Genomic DNA, 18945 nt, shown 5'->3' with positions numbered 1-18945 from the left:
TGTAACTGTGATTGTGACTGTCTTTGACTGTGTGTGCTGTGTGTAACTGTGATTGTGACTGTCTTTGACTGTGTGTGAGTGTGTAACTGTGATTGTGACTGTCTTTGACTGTGTGTGAGTGTGTAACTGTGATTGTGACTGTCTTTGACTGTGTGTGCTGTGTGTAACTGTGATTGTGACTGTCTTTGACTGTGTGTGCTGTGTGTAACTGTGATTGTGACTGTCTTTGACTGTGTGTGAGTGTGTAACTGTGATTTTGACTGTGTGTGCTGTGTGTAACTGTGATTGTGACTGTCTTTGACTGTGTGTGAATGTGTAATTGTGATTGTGACTGTCTTTGACTGTGTGTGAGTGTGTAACTGTGATTGTGACTAGGGATCGACCGATTATCGGTTTTACCGATATAATCGGCCGATATTCGTTATTTTCGGAAATATCGGTATCGGCCAATATAGCTACCGATATTGCCGATAATACCTCCTAGGACCGCCAGGCTCATTACAAGCCCGGCGATCCTGGGGGGGCCGGCAGCAAGCGCTGACTTACCCTCCCAGCAGCTCCTGCAGCTCCATGTCTAAATCTCGCGAGACCCGCGGCTGCAGAGCGTTGCCACGGGTTACCATGGCAACGCTCCGCGCGGCACTAAGGGACGCGAGATTTACACTGGGGAGCTGGAGGAGCTGCTGGGAGGGTAAGTTAGCGCTTGCTGCCAGCCGCCCCACAGTACTTAACAAGCCACCGGACCACCAGGGAATACTATATCCCCCCCTCCCTGGTAAGAAGCAGGTGGGGGGGGGGAGGGGACTAAAAGAAACAAAAACAATACAATTTAAATATAAAAAAAATTATAATAAACATAAAAAATCCCCCCCTCCATTTTACACAAATTACATCACTACACAAACACACACACAGACACACACTCACTGCATGACATACATACACACTACACAAACACACACACACACTGCATTACATACATACACACTACACAAACACACACACACTGCATAACATACATACACACTACACAAACACACACACACTGCATTACATACATACACACTACACAAATACACACACTGCATTACATACATACACACTACACAAACACACACAAACTACATTGCATACATACACACTACACAAACACACACAAACTGCATTACATACATACACACTACACAAACACACACACTGCATTACATACACAAACTACACACACACACTGCATTACATACACAAACTACACACACACAAACTGCATTACATACATACACACACTGCATTACATACATACACACTACACAAACACACACTCTGCATTCACTATACACACACTACACAAACACACACTCTGCATTCACTATACACACACTACACAAACACACACTCTGCATTCACTATACACACACTACACAAACACACACTCTGCATTCACTATACACACACTACACAAACACACACTCTGCATTCACTATACACACTCTGCATTCACTATATATATATATATATATATATATATATACACACACACTACACAAACACTCACTGCATTCACTATACACTCTGCATACACTATATATACACACTACACAAATACACACTGCATCCACTACACACACAGCTCCCCTGTCTAAATACACTTCATCCACTACATGTGGCATGTATATTTTGTGCATTTACCGTTAGAAAGAGTTTATTTTTTCAAAATGGTAAATGTACAGAATATCGGCAAGTTATCGGCTATCGGCATGAAAGTTCACAGCTTATCGGTATCGGTATCGGCTCTAAAAAATCAATATCGGTCGATCCCTAATTGTGACCGTCTTTGATTGTGTGTGTGTGACTGTCTGTGATTATGTTGTGTGTATGTGTGACTGTCTGCCTCTGATTGTGTGTGTGACTGTCTGTGACTGTGTGTGTGTGTGTGCCACTGTGTGTGTGACTGTCTGACTGTGATTGTCTGTGTGACTGTGTGTGACTGTCTGCCTGTGATTGTGTGTGTGTGTGCGTGCGTGCGTGTGTGTGTGAGTGACTGTCTGTGACTGTGTGTGTGTGTGTGCATGTGTGTGTGAGTGACTGTCTGTGACTGTGTGTGTGTGTGTGTGAGTGACTGCCTGTGACTGTGTTGTGTGTATGTGTGACTGTCTGCCTGTGTGTGTATGTGTGACTGTCTGCCTGTGTGATTGCCTGCGTGTTTGACTGTGCCTGTAACTGTGTGTGAGTGACTGTGTCTGACGGTCTTCGCCCTGCAGTGAGCCGGCAGCCAGGATATGATGTCATCGCGGCCTCGGCATCATTACAGGGCGTGCGATGGACCTGTGCAGAAAGAGCACAGAGATCCCAGCAGCAACCACTGACCACCAGGGACTGAGGATCCACTCCAGCCCTTCTAAAGCAAGGTAGGGAGGCAGGGTGGACCTCTTAATGATTAAATGTGTGTATGTATGTAATATTTGTGTGTGTGTATGTGATTGTGGGTCAGTGATTGTGTTTGTGTAAATCTGTGATTATGTGTGATTGTGTGTATCTCTGCGTATGTGTTTAGTAGATAGCTCCCTTATTTCCTGTCCTTAAATATTGCAATCCCACATAAGGATAACAAATAAGGGATTTATCTGCTAAACAACTGAAAATAAGAAAAGGGCATTTTTTTATCCTTTATCTGTTTAGTAGATCATTCCCTGAATTGGTGCCCGTATGTGAGATTTCCATATTTAAAGATACCAAATTAGGGTGCTGTTTAGCAGATAGCACCTTATTTGGTGTCCTTAAATATGGCAATCCCACAAAGGATAGCAAATAGAGGAGTTATCTGCTAAACAAAGATTGCAATTAAGAGGTGTCAGCCAGCCCACAACAAGAAATCTGGGTGGCTAATGTGAATAATATGCAAATGTGTAGTCAGATGCCAGCATGCAGAACACAGCATGCTGGCATCAGATAGCCAATGGCAGCATATTACCCCATCCCCTAGTGAGAAGTTTTACTGCTCCCCCTCCCCCTCCTGTTTTGACTGTGGTATCTTATGTGCCCCCCCCCCATATATATTGTTCCTAGAGTCGCCACGATGTCTGCATGTGTGTCAATGTGTATCTGTGTGTGACTGTGTTTTGTGTATATGTATCTGCATGTGTGTATGTCCGTGTATGTGTATATGTGCAGACCTCTAACAATCTCGCCAACACTACACACAAATACACTCATGAATTTCAACGTCAACACTACATACACACCCCACCATTATATATAACCATACCACTGCATTCAAATACCACACAACACACAAATGCATGCTTGCATTCAAACGCCAACACTACATACAAACACACCGCTACATTCACTCACATATACTCCATACAAAAACATGCATACATTCAAACACACAAACACTGCTTAGTGCTAAATACATAAAAAAAATTGGTTGTTTTTATATTTAAATTTGGGGGGGGGGGGCAGGGGGGTGCCAAAAATAGGACCCGCCCCGGGTGCCAAATGCTCTAGGTACGCCCCTGGTTTTAGGCCAGGATTGATATGTCAATAAACAAAAACATTAAAGGAACACTATAGTCACCTGAATTACTTTAGGCATTGGGTTAATTTGTAGAAAAATACTTTAAGAATAATTGCCATTTAAAATAGATCAAAAAGATAAACAAAGTAGCTGAAAGACTATTGACCAATCAGTTACATAGTACTGAGCACTAGTGTTGTCGCGAACATAACATTTTCGGTTTGCGAACGGCGGACGCGAACGTCCGCAAATGTTCGCGAACCGGCGAACCGTGCAAACCGCCATAGCCTTCAGTAGGCAGGCGAATTTTAAAACCCACAGGGACTCTTTCTAACCACAATAGTGGTTGAAGGGGGGGGAGGAGAGGGGGCCATAAAGATAATGAGGGGGATGACTTACTGTCCTCCCCCTCTCCGGCCCCCACCCCTGGGCGGCGGGTGGGGGCCATAATGATAATGAGGGGGGGGACCTACTGTCCTCCCCCCCCTGGCCCCCAGCCCTGGGAGGTGGGTGGGGGCCATAAAGATAATGAGGGGGGGAACTACTGTCCTCCCCCTCTCGGGCCCCCACCCCTGTGCGGCGGGTGGGGGCCCTAAAATTAACAATAAGGGGGGACCTATTGTCACCCCCGGCCCCCATCACTGAGCGGTGGGTGGGGGCCTTAAAAATAACCGTCCCCCACCCCTGAGCGGTGCATGGGGGCCCTAAAAATAACAATTGGGGGGACCTATTGTCCCCCCCGGCCACCACCCCTGAGCGGTGGGTGGGGGCCCTAAAAATAACAATAAGGGGGGACCTATTGTCCCCCCCGGCCCCCACCCCTGAGCGGTGGGTGAAGGCCCTAAATACAAAGGGGGGACCCTAGTCACCCCTCCCCCCCACCCCCCCCAAAAATTATCTACCTACCTACCTCCCTCACCCTAAAAATAATGAGGGGGGATAAAAACAACTTACCATTCGATGTTTTCTTTCTTCTACAATCTTCTTTTATTTAACTTTCCCACGCTGTGTAAAATGACACAGAGCACTGTGATTGGATGGCTTGAAATCCATCCAATCACAGTGCTCTGTGTCATTTTACACAGCGTGGGAAAGTTCAATTTTCCCACGCTGTGTAAAATGACACAGAGCACTGTGATTAGATGGATTTCAAGCCATCCAATCACAGTGCTCTGTGTCATTTTACACAGTGTGGGAAAGTTCAATTTTCCCACGCTGTGTAAAATGACACAGAGCACTGTGATTGGATGGATTTCAAGCCATCCAATCACAGTGCTCTGTGTCATTTTACACTTTGTGGGAAAGTTCAATTTTCCCACGCTGTGTAAAATGACACAGAGCACTGTGATTGGATGGATTTCAAGCCATCCAATCACAGTGCTCTGTGTCATTTTACACAGCGTGGGAAAGTTAAATTTTCCCACACTGTGTAAAATGACACAGAGCACTGTGATTGGATGGCTTGCTCTGTGTCATTTTACACAGCGTGGGAAAATTGAACTTTCCCACGCTGTGTAAAATGACACAGAGCACTGTGATTGGATGGATTGTGGCAGGCTTATGCAATGTATGATCATATATTGTAACTAAACCCCCATTATTTTGTGACTAGATATGGTGTTTTTAAAAACTAACAAAATCTGTCAGCACCGAAGTTGCTGTTTAGTTGATAAGTGAGTGCGCTGGATTTTCTTTTTTATTGTGTAAATTGGCCCCTGCAGCACCCTACTTATGCATGTTCAGGTGAGTGCAGCCAGCCCCCTGTTTTCTCTTATAGATATATTTCCTGACATTTTTTTCAATGCTTAGTATTGTAGTTCATCATATTTAAATGGAAATAAGCCCCAAAGTATTTAAATGCATAAGCATTACTGCATGTTTTAGGCCAGGATTGATATGTCAATAAACAAAAACATTAAAGGAACACTATAGTCACCTGAATTACTTTAGGCATTGGGTTAATTTGTAGAAAAATACTTTAAGAATAATTGCCATTTAAAATAGATCAAAAAGATAAACAAAGTAGCTGAAAGACTATTGACCAATCAGTTACATAGTACTGAGCACTAGTGTTGTCGCGGACATAAAATTTTCGGTTTGCGAACGGCGGACGCGAACGTCCGCAAATGTTCGCGAACCGGCGAACCGTGCAAACCGCCATAGCCTTCAGTAGGCAGGCGAATTTTAAAACCCACAGGGACTCTTTCTAACCACAATAGTGGTTGAAGGGGGGGGAGGAGAGGGGGCCATAAAGATAATGAGGGGGATGACTTACTGTCCTCCCCCTCTCCGGCCCCCACCCCTGGGCGGCGGGTGGGGGCCATAATGATAATGAGGGGGGGGACCTACTGTCCTCCCCCCCCTGGCCCCCAGCCCTGGGAGGTGGGTGGGGGCCATAAAGATAATGAGGGGGGGAACTACTGTCCTCCCCCTCTCGGGCCCCCACCCCTGTGCGGCGGGTGGGGGCCCTAAAATTAACAATAAGGGGGGACCTATTGTCACCCCCGGCCCCCATCACTGAGCGGTGGGTGGGGGCCTTAAAAATAACCGTCCCCCACCCCTGAGCGGTGCATGGGGGCCCTAAAAATAACAATTGGGGGGACCTATTGTCCCCCCCGGCCACCACCCCTGAGCGGTGGGTGGGGGCCCTAAAAATAACAATAAGGGGGGACCTATTGTCCCCCCCGGCCCCCACCCCTGAGCGGTGGGTGAAGGCCCTAAATACAAAGGGGGGGACCCTAGTCACCCCTCCCCCCCACCCACCCCAAAAATTATCTACCTACCTACCCCCCTCACCCTAAAAATAATGAGGGGGGGATAAAAACAACTTACCATTCGATGTTTTCTTTCTTCTACAATCTTCTTTTTTCAGCCCCAAAAAAGGCCAAATAAAAAACCATAATAACCGACGCAATAAAAAAAAAAAAACGACCGCACAAAAAAATAATCCATCTTCACCCATGGAGGGCTCCGCGCAGACTGAGCTCTGCAGGGCGGGGGAAGGCTTATATTAGGCTGCAATTAGGCTAAGAACACTCTGATTGGCTGGTTTAAGCCAATCAGAGTGCTCTTTGTCATTTTACACAGTGTGGGAAAATTTAACTTTCCCACGAAGTGTAAAATGACACAGAGCACTGTGATTGGATGGCTTGAAATCCATCCAATCACAGTGCTCTGTGTCATTTTACACAGTGTGGGAAAATTTAACTTTCCCACGCTGTGTAAAATGACACAGAGCACTGTGATTGGATGGCTTGAAATCCATCCAATCACAGTGCTCTGTGTCATTTTACACAGCGTGGGAAAATTGAACTTTCCCACGAAGTGTAAAATGACACAGAGCACTGTGATTGGATGGCTTGAAATCCATCCAATCACAGTGCTCTGTGTCATTTTACACAGCGTGGGAAAATTGAACTTTCCCACACTGTGTAAAATGACACAGAGCACTGTGATTGGATGGCTTGAAATCCATCTAATCACAGTGCTCTGTGTCATTTTACACAGCGTGGGAAAATTGAACTTTCCCACGCTGTGTAAAATGACAGAGCACTGTGATTGGATGGATTTCAAGCCATCCAATCACAGTGCTCTGTGTCATTTTACACGCGTGGGAAAGTTCTTTGGAATTTTCCCACGCTGTGTAAAATGACAAAGAGCACTCTGATTGTCTTAAACCAGCCAATTGCAATTAGGCTAAGAACACTCTGATTGGCTGGTTTAAGACAATCAGAGTGCTCTTTGTCATTTTACACAGCATGGGAAAATTCCAAAGAACTTTCCCACACGTGTAAAATGACACAGAGCACTGTGATTGGATGGCTTGAAATCCATCCAATCACAGTGCTCTGTGTCATTTTACACAGCGTGGGAAAGTTCAATTTTCCCACGCTGTGTAAAATGACACAGAGCAAGCCATCCAATCACAGTGCTCTGTGTCATTTTACACAGTGTGGGAAAATTTAACTTTCCCACGCTGTGTAAAATGACACAGAGCACTGTGATTGGATGGCTTGAAATCCATCCAATCACAGTGCTCTGTGTCATTTTACACAGCGTGGGAAAATTGAACTTTCCCATGAAGTGTAAAATGACACAGAGCACTGTGATTGGATGGCTTGAAATCCATCCAATCACAGTGCTCTGTGTCATTTTACACAGCGTGGGAAAATTGAACTTTCCCACACTGTGTAAAATGACACAGAGCACTGTGATTGGATGGCTTGAAATCCATCTAATCACAGTGCTCTGTGTCATTTTACACAGCGTGGGAAAATTGAACTTTCCCACGCTGTGTAAAATGACACAGAGCACTGTGATTGGATGGATTTCAAGCCATCCAATCACAGTGCTCTGTGTCATTTTACACGCGTGGGAAAGTTCTTTGGAATTTTCCCACGCTGTGTAAAATGACAAAGAGCACTCTGATTGTCTTAAACCAGCCAATCAGAGTGTTCTTAGCCTAATTGCAGGGCGTGGCAAGGCTTTATAAGCCTTCCCCCACCCTGCAGAGCTCAGTCTGCGCGGAGCCCTCTATGGGTGAAGGTGGATTATTTTTTTGTGCGGTCGTTTTTTTTTTTCTTTTATTGCGTCGGTTATTATGGTTTTTATTTGCCCTTTTTTGGGGCTGAAAAAAGAAGATTGTAAAAGAAAGAAAACATCGAATGGTAAGTTGTTTTTATCTATTTTTTTTTTTACAGGTTTTTAGTTAAAGGTCCCCCCCTCATTATTTTTAGGGTGAGGGGGGTAGGTAGGTAGATCATTTTTTTTGGGGGGGGAGGGGTGAATAGGGTCCCCCCCTTTGTATTTAGGGCCCCCACCCACCGCTCAGGGGTGGGGGCCGGGGGGGACAATAGGTCCCCCCTTATTGTTATTTTTAGGGCCCCCACCCACCGCTCAGGGGTGGGGGCCGTTGGGGGACAATAGGTCCCCCCCTTATTGTTGATTTTAGGGCCCCCACCCACCGCTCAGGGGTGGGGGCCGGGGGGGACAATAGGTCCCCCACTTATTGTTGATTTTAGGGCACGCACCCACCCTCAGGGGTGGGGGCCTTCCCCCGCCCTGCAGAGCTCAGTCTGGGCTGAGCCCTCCATGGGTTAAGATGGATTTTTTTTTAATTTTTTTTTTATTGCGTCGGTTATTATGTTTTTTTATTTTGCCTTTTTTGGGGCTGAAAAAAATAAGATTTTAGAAGAAAGAAAACATCAAATGGTAAGTTTTTTTAATTATTTTTTTGACAGGTTCTTAGTTAAAGGTCCCCCCTCATTATTTTTAGGGTGAGGGGGGTAGGTAGGGGGATATTTTTTTTGGGGGGTGGAGGGGGTGACTAGGGTCCCCCATTTGTATTTAGGGCCCCCACCCGCCGCTCAGGGGTGGGGGTCAGGGAGGAGGATATTAGGTTCCCCCCTTATTAGTATTTAGGGCCCCCACCCACCGCTCAGGGGTGGGGGCCGGGGGGGGACAGTAGGTCCCCCCTCATTATCATTATGGCCCCCACCCACCGCCCAGGGGTGGGGGCCGGGGGGAGGCTAGTAGGTCCCCCCCTCATTATCATTATGGCCCCCACCCGCCGCCCAGGGGTGGGGGCCGGAGAGAGGGAGGCTAGTAGGTCCCCCCCATTATCATTATGGCCCCCACCCGCCGCACAGGGGTGGGGGCCTGGGAGGGAGGACAGTAGGTCCCCCCCTCATTATCTTTATGGCCCCCACCCGCCACACAGGGGTGGGGGCCTGGGGGGAGGACAGTAGGTCCCCCCTCATTGTCTTTATGGCCCCCACCCGCCGCCCAGGGGTGGGGGCCGGGGGGAGGAAAGTAGGTCCCCTACTGTAAATTCTATCCTTCAAACTCTACACCTTTCGGTGGAAAAATTAGCCCTTATTGTTTTTTTTAGGGCTCCTCCCGCCGCACAGGGGTGGGGGCCGGGGGGAGGACAGTAGGTCCCCCCTCATTATCATTATGGCCCCCACCCACCGCCCAGGGGTGGGGGCCGGGGGGAGGCTAGTAGGTCCCCCCCTCATTATCATTATGGCCCCCACCCGCCGCCCAGGGGTGGGGGCCGGAGAGAGGGAGGCTAGTAGGTCCCCCCCATTATCATTATGGCCCCCACCCGCCGCACAGGGGTGGGGGCCTGGGAGGGAGGACAGTAGGTCCCCCCCTCATTATCTTTATGGCCCCCACCCGCCACACAGGGGTGGGGGCCTGGGGGGAGGACAGTAGGTCCCCCCTCATTGTCTTTATGGCCCCCACCCGCCGCCCAGGGGTGGGGGCCGGGGGGAGGAAAGTAGGTCCCCTACTGTAAATTCTATCCTTCAAACTCTACACCTTTCGGTGGAAAAATTAGCCCTTATTGTTTTTTTTAGGGCTCCTCCCGCCGCACAGGGGTGGGGGCCGGGGGGAGGACAGTAGGTCCCCCCTCATTATCATTATGGCCCCCACCCACCGCCCAGGGGTGGGGGCCGGGGGGAGGCTAGTAGGTCCCCCCCTCATTATCATTATGGCCCCCACCCGCCGCCCAGGGGTGGGGGCCGGAGAGAGGGAGGCTAGTAGGTCCCCCCCATTATCATTATGGCCCCCACCCGCCGCACAGGGGTGGGGGCCTGGGAGGGAGGACAGTAGGTCCCCCCCTCATTATCTTTATGGCCCCCACCCGCCACACAGGGGTGGGGGCCTGGGGGGAGGACAGTAGGTCCCCCCTCATTGTCTTTATGGCCCCCACCCGCCGCCCAGGGGTGGGGGCCGGGGGGAGGAAAGTAGGTCCCCTACTGTAAATTCTATCCTTCAAACTCTACACCTTTCGGTGGAAAAATTAGCCAATATCAAGAAGAAGATAGGCGAAACGGTGGGACAAGAAGCCTTAATAGGTTTCATCCACGAAGTACTACAAGCACTCGGAATAAAGGATGAAGGCGAAACACCAACCTTTGTCACGGCTTTCAGAGTCCGAAAGGCTCCTACAGCACCCGCAGACGCCCGCGGGACATCATAGAGGTGACCAGGGACATTAACGCAAAATCCTCCATCATGGCCCGGGCCAGGCAACGACCAAACCTGCTGATAGCCAACTGCAGGATCTCTATATATGCTATATATGCCGACCTGCCCTTTGCGGTCCTCCTAGACCGGCGCAGGTTTGCCCCCGTAACCCGGATCCCGAGAGACCGGGGAATCAGGTACCGATGGGGTCTGTCGGGAACCTTGGTGGTGTCGCTGGGGGATTCTATACACAAGCTGACTGCCTCCGAAGACCACACAGAGTTTTTACAGAGCCTCGCGTTACCGGACCCGCACACCGCAGCGCAAAAAGCAACGACATCCCTGAAGGCAGCAAACCTTCACCCTAAACAGAAACGCGGACCTAGGCAAACTGGAGAGACACCACACCGGGGGCGACAAGACCCCCCATAAGACTCAGTGGAATGATAGAAGGTACCAGCTGGTACCCTTAATAAGCCACCCGATGCCTACAGATGGCCTCACCGCCCATACGTAACCACCCCATATCAAGCAATGAGACTGCCTTGCTTTCATTCCCACTGAACCAGATAAGACCAAATGCTGAAATATGGTTTTGTTTTATCAGACTTATTTTTATTTTTATTAGAACTGTTTTATTGCCTAGGCCAACACTAACAGGGACACGAGCGTCCACCCCAAGAGATACTCGAGTAGCGAGTAACCCTCAGACACACCCTCCAACTAGGCATACTAACATGGGACACAGGGCGCCACAAAATGATCTAGTGGGAGACAGCGGAGGCCTCAGCCACGTCACGGTGCGTACACAGCGCACCGAGAGTTAAACATCATGGCACCTCATAGACGATATACACACATACGATGACTAACTAACAGGCCTACCCTCCACATTAGTCGCATGCGACTCTAGACACCGCACGCATACAGATGTGACCCCCCCGGATTTCCACACAGCGTCTAACCTCTCCTGTACCACTACTCTCCTAAACACCCACGTCCTTAAAAAGAGACGTACAAGCAGGAGCAACAGAAAACACCAAGACATAACAAGGGCGCCCATAGACAACCCAACCCAACCCAACAGCCACGTTCTCCATATGAGAACTGAAAAGGTACAATCTGCCTACACTAACCGAAGCCCACTAAAGACCCAGGCTAAATAAATCAATAAACTAGGGGCTGACCGCACACGAAGGATATACATTGCAAGATATACATTGCAAGATGTTACATTGTTCCTTTTTCTTTTACGTTTTACCATATTAATAATACTTTAATTTAAATGCTAAAATGACTACCATGTCTTCCATTGTCTACTCTAGCCTGGTGGGTCAAATACTTTATGTCTCTAGCAGGTATTGATACCTATGTGTCTGTGCCTCATTCGATTCGTGGGGCAATGGCTTCTAAGGCTTCCTCGATTGGTTGTCGCTTGTAGGATATTATGCGAGCGGCTGGTCTTCGGAATCTACATTCCATGATTTCTACTTTAGACCTATTCAACACTTCACAGGAGACATCATTTCACAGCTTTGAACTAGCATAATAGGAGCCTCCGTGTCTTAATAAAATTTACAGATTTTACTATTAACATGACGTAAAGTCATGATTTTATTAAGACACGGAGGCAAGTATTATCCCTCCCCCCCATCCCTGGAGGTTTGGTCTTCTCTGGGTATGTGGACCTCACGGTAAGTCTTTTTTGATTATTGGGTTTTATTCTTGTTAATGACAGTCAAGAGCTTAAGGTTTGACTAAACTGAATTTCATGTTATGCATATATATCTGATATTCCATGTAATGCGATTTTATGCATAAATCCAGTTTTATACTTGGATATTACCATATTCTCCTTCCTCTTCCAGCTTGACTTCGACTCGCATACCCTCTTATTGGAGCCCACTTTTCATTTGGATTTGTTGTCCTTGTTCGGGATTGCAAGAAAGAGGAAGAAGTATACTGGACACTGCCTATTATGCTATAAAGAGGATGCTGATTGGCTGTTCCTGTTGCTAGGAAGATATACCTCTCATGTTATTTACTGGTTTCTTTTATACTGATTTAATGTTATTTTTCTTTGCCGCTGAGGTAAAAAAAGAAAGAGTGCAGCATAATACTTGCCTCCATGTCATTAATAAAATCATGACTTTATGTCATGTTAATAGTAAAATCTGTAAATTCTATTGCAATAAGTAGATAACTTCTATTGAAATGTGAACATGAGCAGCTGAATATGTGTTTATTTATTTTACAAAATCTTACCAAAACTTACATTATTCTTGATGCCTACCATTGTTGTTCAATCTGGAAAACTATAAATACAGAAATTTAGAAAATACAGATTTGAAAGAGGCCAGTCTATGATCTCTGGGAAAGCCACATTTTGTCAAATCATTTGAAAAAAAGGGGGTTATGGCAACTAAAGACTCTTTCCACCACAAACACCAGAATGAGTAATGCAGCTTGTAGTGTTTACAATATCCCTTTAAACAAGCGAAGCATGTATAATATAAATACAGTGAAGAACCAGTAAAAATAATGGCTACCCTATTGCTAAATTCACTGGCCAATTCACTGGCCACTTTCTGATAATAATCGTAAATATTAATACGTAAATATTTCAATCATAATCTTGACTAATGTTATATATGATACATTTAAAACAGAAACCAATTCGAACAATAAGGAAATCATGTTTAATTTGACAGCATACGCCAGGCAAGTAGAATGTGCGAAGAAAATATAAATGGATTGCAAATACAGCTACGAATGAAACAGTGACTATTCCTTTATTTTACCTTGAGTGCATATGAAGCTGATTTCTCTGTGTATAACTCTTGCCCTTTACACAAGATCCCTTCCACATGTGGCTTTTTAGCTTCAATTGCCTCCTCTGTTTCCTAAGCAAATAAAGGTTAAAAAAAATCATGTTAGATTGTTACTGACATTTCAACAAATTTTGGAAAGGTTACTTGAAATTTCAAGCTATGCTAAAAACGGTACCAATAAAAGTCGGTAAAAGAATGATAATAAGCTGCATTGCATAGGTGAACTGATGTAGGGAACCTCATTTTCATTACATTTTGTTACATTATTTAAACATCCCTAAAGACAATCATGGTGTCAGCCAAAGCTGTCAATCATTGTTGCTGAATATAATTTAAGGCAGGTTGGTGTTAAATGGCAATATCAGCCTTTGTATTTAAAAATAAATAAATAAAAAAATACAAATATAGCAATGAAATGATGAAATTAATCTGTCCCGAGTAACCATCCTACCCAAAAGAAAAAAAAAGAAAAAGAAAAAAACATATCAATTTAATATTGTATTGCATTCAAGCTTTAACAGTATGCTTATCTTTAACACTATAATATATACAAATATATTGAATGACTTTTACCAAATGTATTCAAGTTGATTACTCCAGTACCAAAAATTTAATTGAAGTGACTTCTGGATGCACTGTCCCTTAACCCTGCAATCAAAACATTGCATCTCTGAAACATTAATGTTTTTAGTGCATTGTTAAAGGGACACTCCAGGCAACAAAACAACGTAATCTAAACAAAGTTGTTATGGTGGCAGGAGGCCTCTGGAGGTACACTTATATTAACTGTTCTTGAACTGTTTAACCCCAAAGTTGCCTCCACCTGCGATCTCCACTCCTCCCCTAGCAGCATCCGGCTTCTAAATTTTCAGATTCATAAAACGCATTGTGCCGCCGGGCAGGTTGGCCACTGATTGTTTGAGAGCGGTCAGCTGACACTCTCAGCCAATCAGTGACACCCAATTTACTAAACTCAATTGCAAAGAAACGTTTAGTGAATGGGGAGTCACTGATTGGCTGTGAGCATCAGCTGACTGCTTTCAGGCAATTAGCAGCATCCCTGCAAATGTAAGCCAATGCTACACATCATTGACACATGGTGAAAATAAAATTATTGCTAAAATAAATACCTCTTATCATATACTATTTGCAGTTTGACAGGCGGAAGATAAAGCAAACAAGATGAAAAAAAGTTTCTTTGGTCTGATAAGACCAGAGAGAACTTTTTGGCCTAGTTAGTATGAAATCTTATGTTTGCCTCAAAATCAATATTGCTCATCTCCCCCAGAACACCATTGCCACCGTGAAAGGTTTAAAGGTATTTTACAGCTACTTAAATGCTTATTGCATTCTAAGCTCTAGGTAAACATTTCAACATTTTGATGGTTACCTACTGATAAAGAATCTGTAAAATACACAGAATAGGAATTTCATTTTCTATTACCATAAATTTTGTTTCAAATAAACTACATAACTATGACAAGAGCTTTATTTCAATTACTCAGACACAACAGCTCAGTGTCTCTTCATTATTCTGGGTAGGAATAGGTATAAAGGATTGTAACACTCCAACGGCTGTGAAATTCAACTCAGTTTATTTTTTTCTAATGTGAATATGAAACTTTTATACACAATTCATCTGCTGTGTACAATGCTGTAGATTAAACAAAGTAAATGCTTATAGCAAAACAAAAAAAAAGGAAATTTGGATATTTTCCAGCTACAGCAGCCATTATGGTGTAGAATAAAGATCTCCTCATTTGATACAAAAATTCTCTTGAGCATGATGGGATATGTAGTGTATACTTCCTGGAGTGCTGTGTACCCAATTTTGGACCATTTGTTTATTTTTTTGATACAGAACTTGAATCAACCTTTTTGTTTATGTCATGTTTTTCAAAGATCTCTAATGCCACTTCAGTGATACCACAGAAAGACAACAAGTAGCAGAAGGTACAAGAGAAGTAACTAAGGCCCCAATCTAAAAAGAAAGCTTTCCCAATGTTTCAATACTGTTAGAAATACTGTCCAATTTTTTTTATCTACAGAAGTCATTATTATTATTATTACCAGTATTTAAGTTTTTATTCTAACAGTATTGAATCACTTGGAAAGCTTATTAAATCAAGGCTTATATCACAGCTAAAACAAATTAAAAACATTAAACATTAACACATTTTAATAATTAATTCTTGAAAGGTCTGTTTGCTAATGAGAATATTCTTGACAGATTTTTTCCTGTTTAATGGCAAATATTGCTTATAGACATTAACATTAAAAGAACATTATGGAGTTTGGGATACGAAACTGTATTCCTACTGCTATAGTTTCCCTCTGCCATAGCTATACAGGGAGTGCAGAATTATTAGGCAAATGAGTATTTTGACCACATCATCCTCTTTATGCATGTTGTGTTACTCCAAGCTGTATAGGCTCGAAAGTCTACTACCAATTAAGCATATTAGGTGATGTGCATCTCTGTAATGAGAAGGGGTGTGGTCTAATGACATCAACACCCTATATCAGGTGTGCATAATTATTAGGCAACTTCCTTTCCTTTGGCAAAATGGGTCAAAAGAAGGACTTGACAGGCTCAGAAAAGTCAAAAATAGTGATATATCTTGCAGAGGGATGCAGCACTCTTAAAATTGCAAAGCTTCTGAAGCGTGATCATCGAACAATCAAGCGTTTCATTCAAAATAGTCAACAGGGTCGCAAGAAGCGTGTGGAAAAACCAAGGCGCAAAATAACTGCCCATGAACTGAGAAAAGTCAAGCGTGCAGCTGCCAAGATGCCACTTGCCACCAGTTTGGCCATATTTCAGAGCTGCAACATCACTGGAGTGCCCAAAAGCACAAGGTGTGCAATACTCAGAGACATGGCCAAGGTAAGAAAGGCTGAATGACGACCACCACTGAACAAGACACACAAGCTGAAACGTCAAGACTGGGCCAAGAAATATCTCAAGACTGATTTTTCTAAGGTTTTATGGACTGATGAAATGAGAGTGAGTCTTGATGGGCCAGATGGATGGGCCCGTGGCTGGATTGGTAAAGGGCAGAGAGCTCCAGTCCGACTCAGACGCCAGCAAGGTGGAGGTGGAGTACTGGTTTGGACTGGTATCATCAAAGATGAGCTTGTGGGGCCTTTTCGGGTTGAGGATGGAGTCAAGCTCAACTCCCAGTCCTACTGCCAGTTTCTGGAAGACACCTTCTTCAAGCAGTGGTACAGGAAGAAGTCTGCATCCTTCAAGAAAAACATGATTTTCATGCAGGACAATGCTCCATTACACGCGTCCAAGTACTCCACAGCGTGGCTGGCAAGAAAGGGTATAAAAGAAGAAAATCTAATGACATGGCCTCCTTGTTCACCTGATCTGAACCCCATTGAGAACCTGTGGTCCATCATCAAATGTGAGATTTACAAGGAGGGAAAACAGTACACCTCTCTGAACAGTGTCTGGGAGGCTGTGGTTGCTTCTGCACGCAATGTTGATGGTGAACAGATCAAAACACGGACAGAATCCATGGATGGCAGGCTTTTGAGTGTCCTTGCAAAGAAAGGTGGCTATATTGGTCACTGATTTGTTTTTGTTTTGTTTTTGAATGTCAGAAATGTATATTTGTGAATGTTGAGATGTTATATTGGTTTCACTGGTAAAAATAAATAATTGAAATGGGTATATATTTGTTTTTTGTTAAGTTGCCTAATAATTATGCACAGTAATAGTCACCTGCACACACAGATATCCCCCTAAAATAGCTAAAACTAAAAACAAACTAAAAACTACTTCCAAAAATATTCAGCTATGATATTAATGAGTTTTTTGGGTTCATTGAGAACATGGTTGTTGTTCAATAATAAAATTAATCCTCAAAAATACAACTTGCCTAATAATTCTGCACTCCCTGTATGTCCCACCATGGCGCTAAAAGGATTAAAAACCCTATTTATACTTACCTCTTTCCAGTGCCGGGGCCCCATCTCCTTCGGTGTCACAGCGATGGGGGAACCTAATATGCATGCGCACAAACTTGGCTAATGGCATGTCTGCTGCCAGGGAAATTAACAGCAAAGTACCATAAGCACGCTGTAGTGAGGAGCCTTGAATTCAATTAGAGGTGGTTACTTTTTTTATTGTCCTGAGATCTTAGTATCCATTGTCTACATATTATGTCTAATTCTGTTGTGCACTTTATTAAGGCGGTTCTTAATGAGGTCCAACACATTTAATGAAGTTCAAGTAGACACTCCAAATTACATAATGTGTTTTAAACTGCCTGGAATTTTATTGGGGAACCGCACAGAGGGATATTTGATGCAGCTGTGTACATCTGAAGGATAAAAAGAGATAAGAGACTGCATGAAAAGAAAGTGTACAAACATCGTCAAAGTAGATTATAACAAAAATTAAAGATCTGTACACAGTTGTGGGCTATGTTTTCATTTTATCCACTTAAAACTCGAGTTAAACTTTTTATTCATGTGTTTATAAGACCGAGTGGCAAATATTACATACATGGTGAAACATTTAACATTCAGATGGTAGAAAGGTCTGATCGAGGATGGGTAAAATATCTGCAAAGATATATAGAAAAAACTGTGGAAACATGGAATATCTGCACTATACCATGCATGACTTAGATTTCTTAGATTTAGGATCTTGTAGTTCACATTAAGATGAGTTTCAGTTAAATAAAGCAATTTACATAAACATGTTATTCTGTATATTGCTTTTTTTTTTTTTAAAAAAAACAAACAGCTGGCAGATGGATAGATATATAGACAGACAGACAGACACACACACACACACACACACACACAGACAGGTAGACCGATGGAAATATTAGATATAGATCGATAGATACATACAGGGCCACGTTCAACTTGTGAGTCAGCGATTTTACTCTTTTACTCTTTTATTTAATTTTACCTGGCACCAGAGTTTTTATTGTTCCAGTGAGAATTTTACTCCAAAGAATCCTTGGTAAGGATTATACCACTCAAGCTTTATCCATTGAGCAGTCTGCCTGCTCAAAAAAATCTGAGTAACCACTTGGTATTGTATTATTTCACCTCTGGCATTTTTACAATAAGCACTATTATTGTTTCTTTTATATTTCATATGGTCCTTATACCAACAAGATATCCATCTACTACAAAATTTCACGTATCCCATGAGTGGGGATTGTACCACTGTATGCCATCCACACTAGAGCTAGTCTTAAAACGTGAGTCGGGCCATATAGACCTCTTACAAAATAGTACTTGGTACGTGTTGGGATATACTGCACCTTTTTATATTTTCATATGGATTTCCCGAATATTCCATGCCCATACCTTACTGAGGAATGCTTCCCCTGACATGATTGTGATTGACTTCTTATACAAGGTTTTATCTGGACTTTTTGCCTTATTTATCAGGCATAGACTCTTTTGGACTCTTGATTATTATTCATTATCCATATTTTAAACTCTTTTTTTTTTTTTTTATCTTGTATGTATTTTCTCTTATATAGTGTCTTGTATATTTGCTTGTATAGTTTATAATCAGGGTTTTTTTTCACCTGTGGCGCCACCTCCTTCGTCATGTTTTTTGTTTTATATTAGAATGGGGCAATGTTT

The 18945-nt window shown here is 43.8% G+C and overlaps 1 protein-coding gene across 1 annotated transcript in view; it reads right to left on the bottom strand.

Moving 5' to 3' along the window:
• Positions 1-18945, bottom strand: part of DMD (dystrophin) — a 2317639-nt gene that overhangs the window by 793252 nt on the left and 1505442 nt on the right. The window contains exon 49 of the mRNA XM_063457949.1: positions 13291-13392. Coding sequence (XP_063314019.1) covers positions 13291-13392 — 102 coding nt within the window. The remainder of the gene's footprint in view (positions 1-13290; positions 13393-18945) is intronic.

Source organism: Pelobates fuscus, chromosome 1, assembly GCF_036172605.1.
Source record: "Pelobates fuscus isolate aPelFus1 chromosome 1, aPelFus1.pri, whole genome shotgun sequence".
Taxonomy (NCBI): domain Eukaryota; kingdom Metazoa; phylum Chordata; class Amphibia; order Anura; family Pelobatidae; genus Pelobates; species Pelobates fuscus.
The sequence above is the reverse complement of the archived record's forward strand: the minus strand, read 5'-3'. Positions and strand labels throughout refer to the sequence as shown.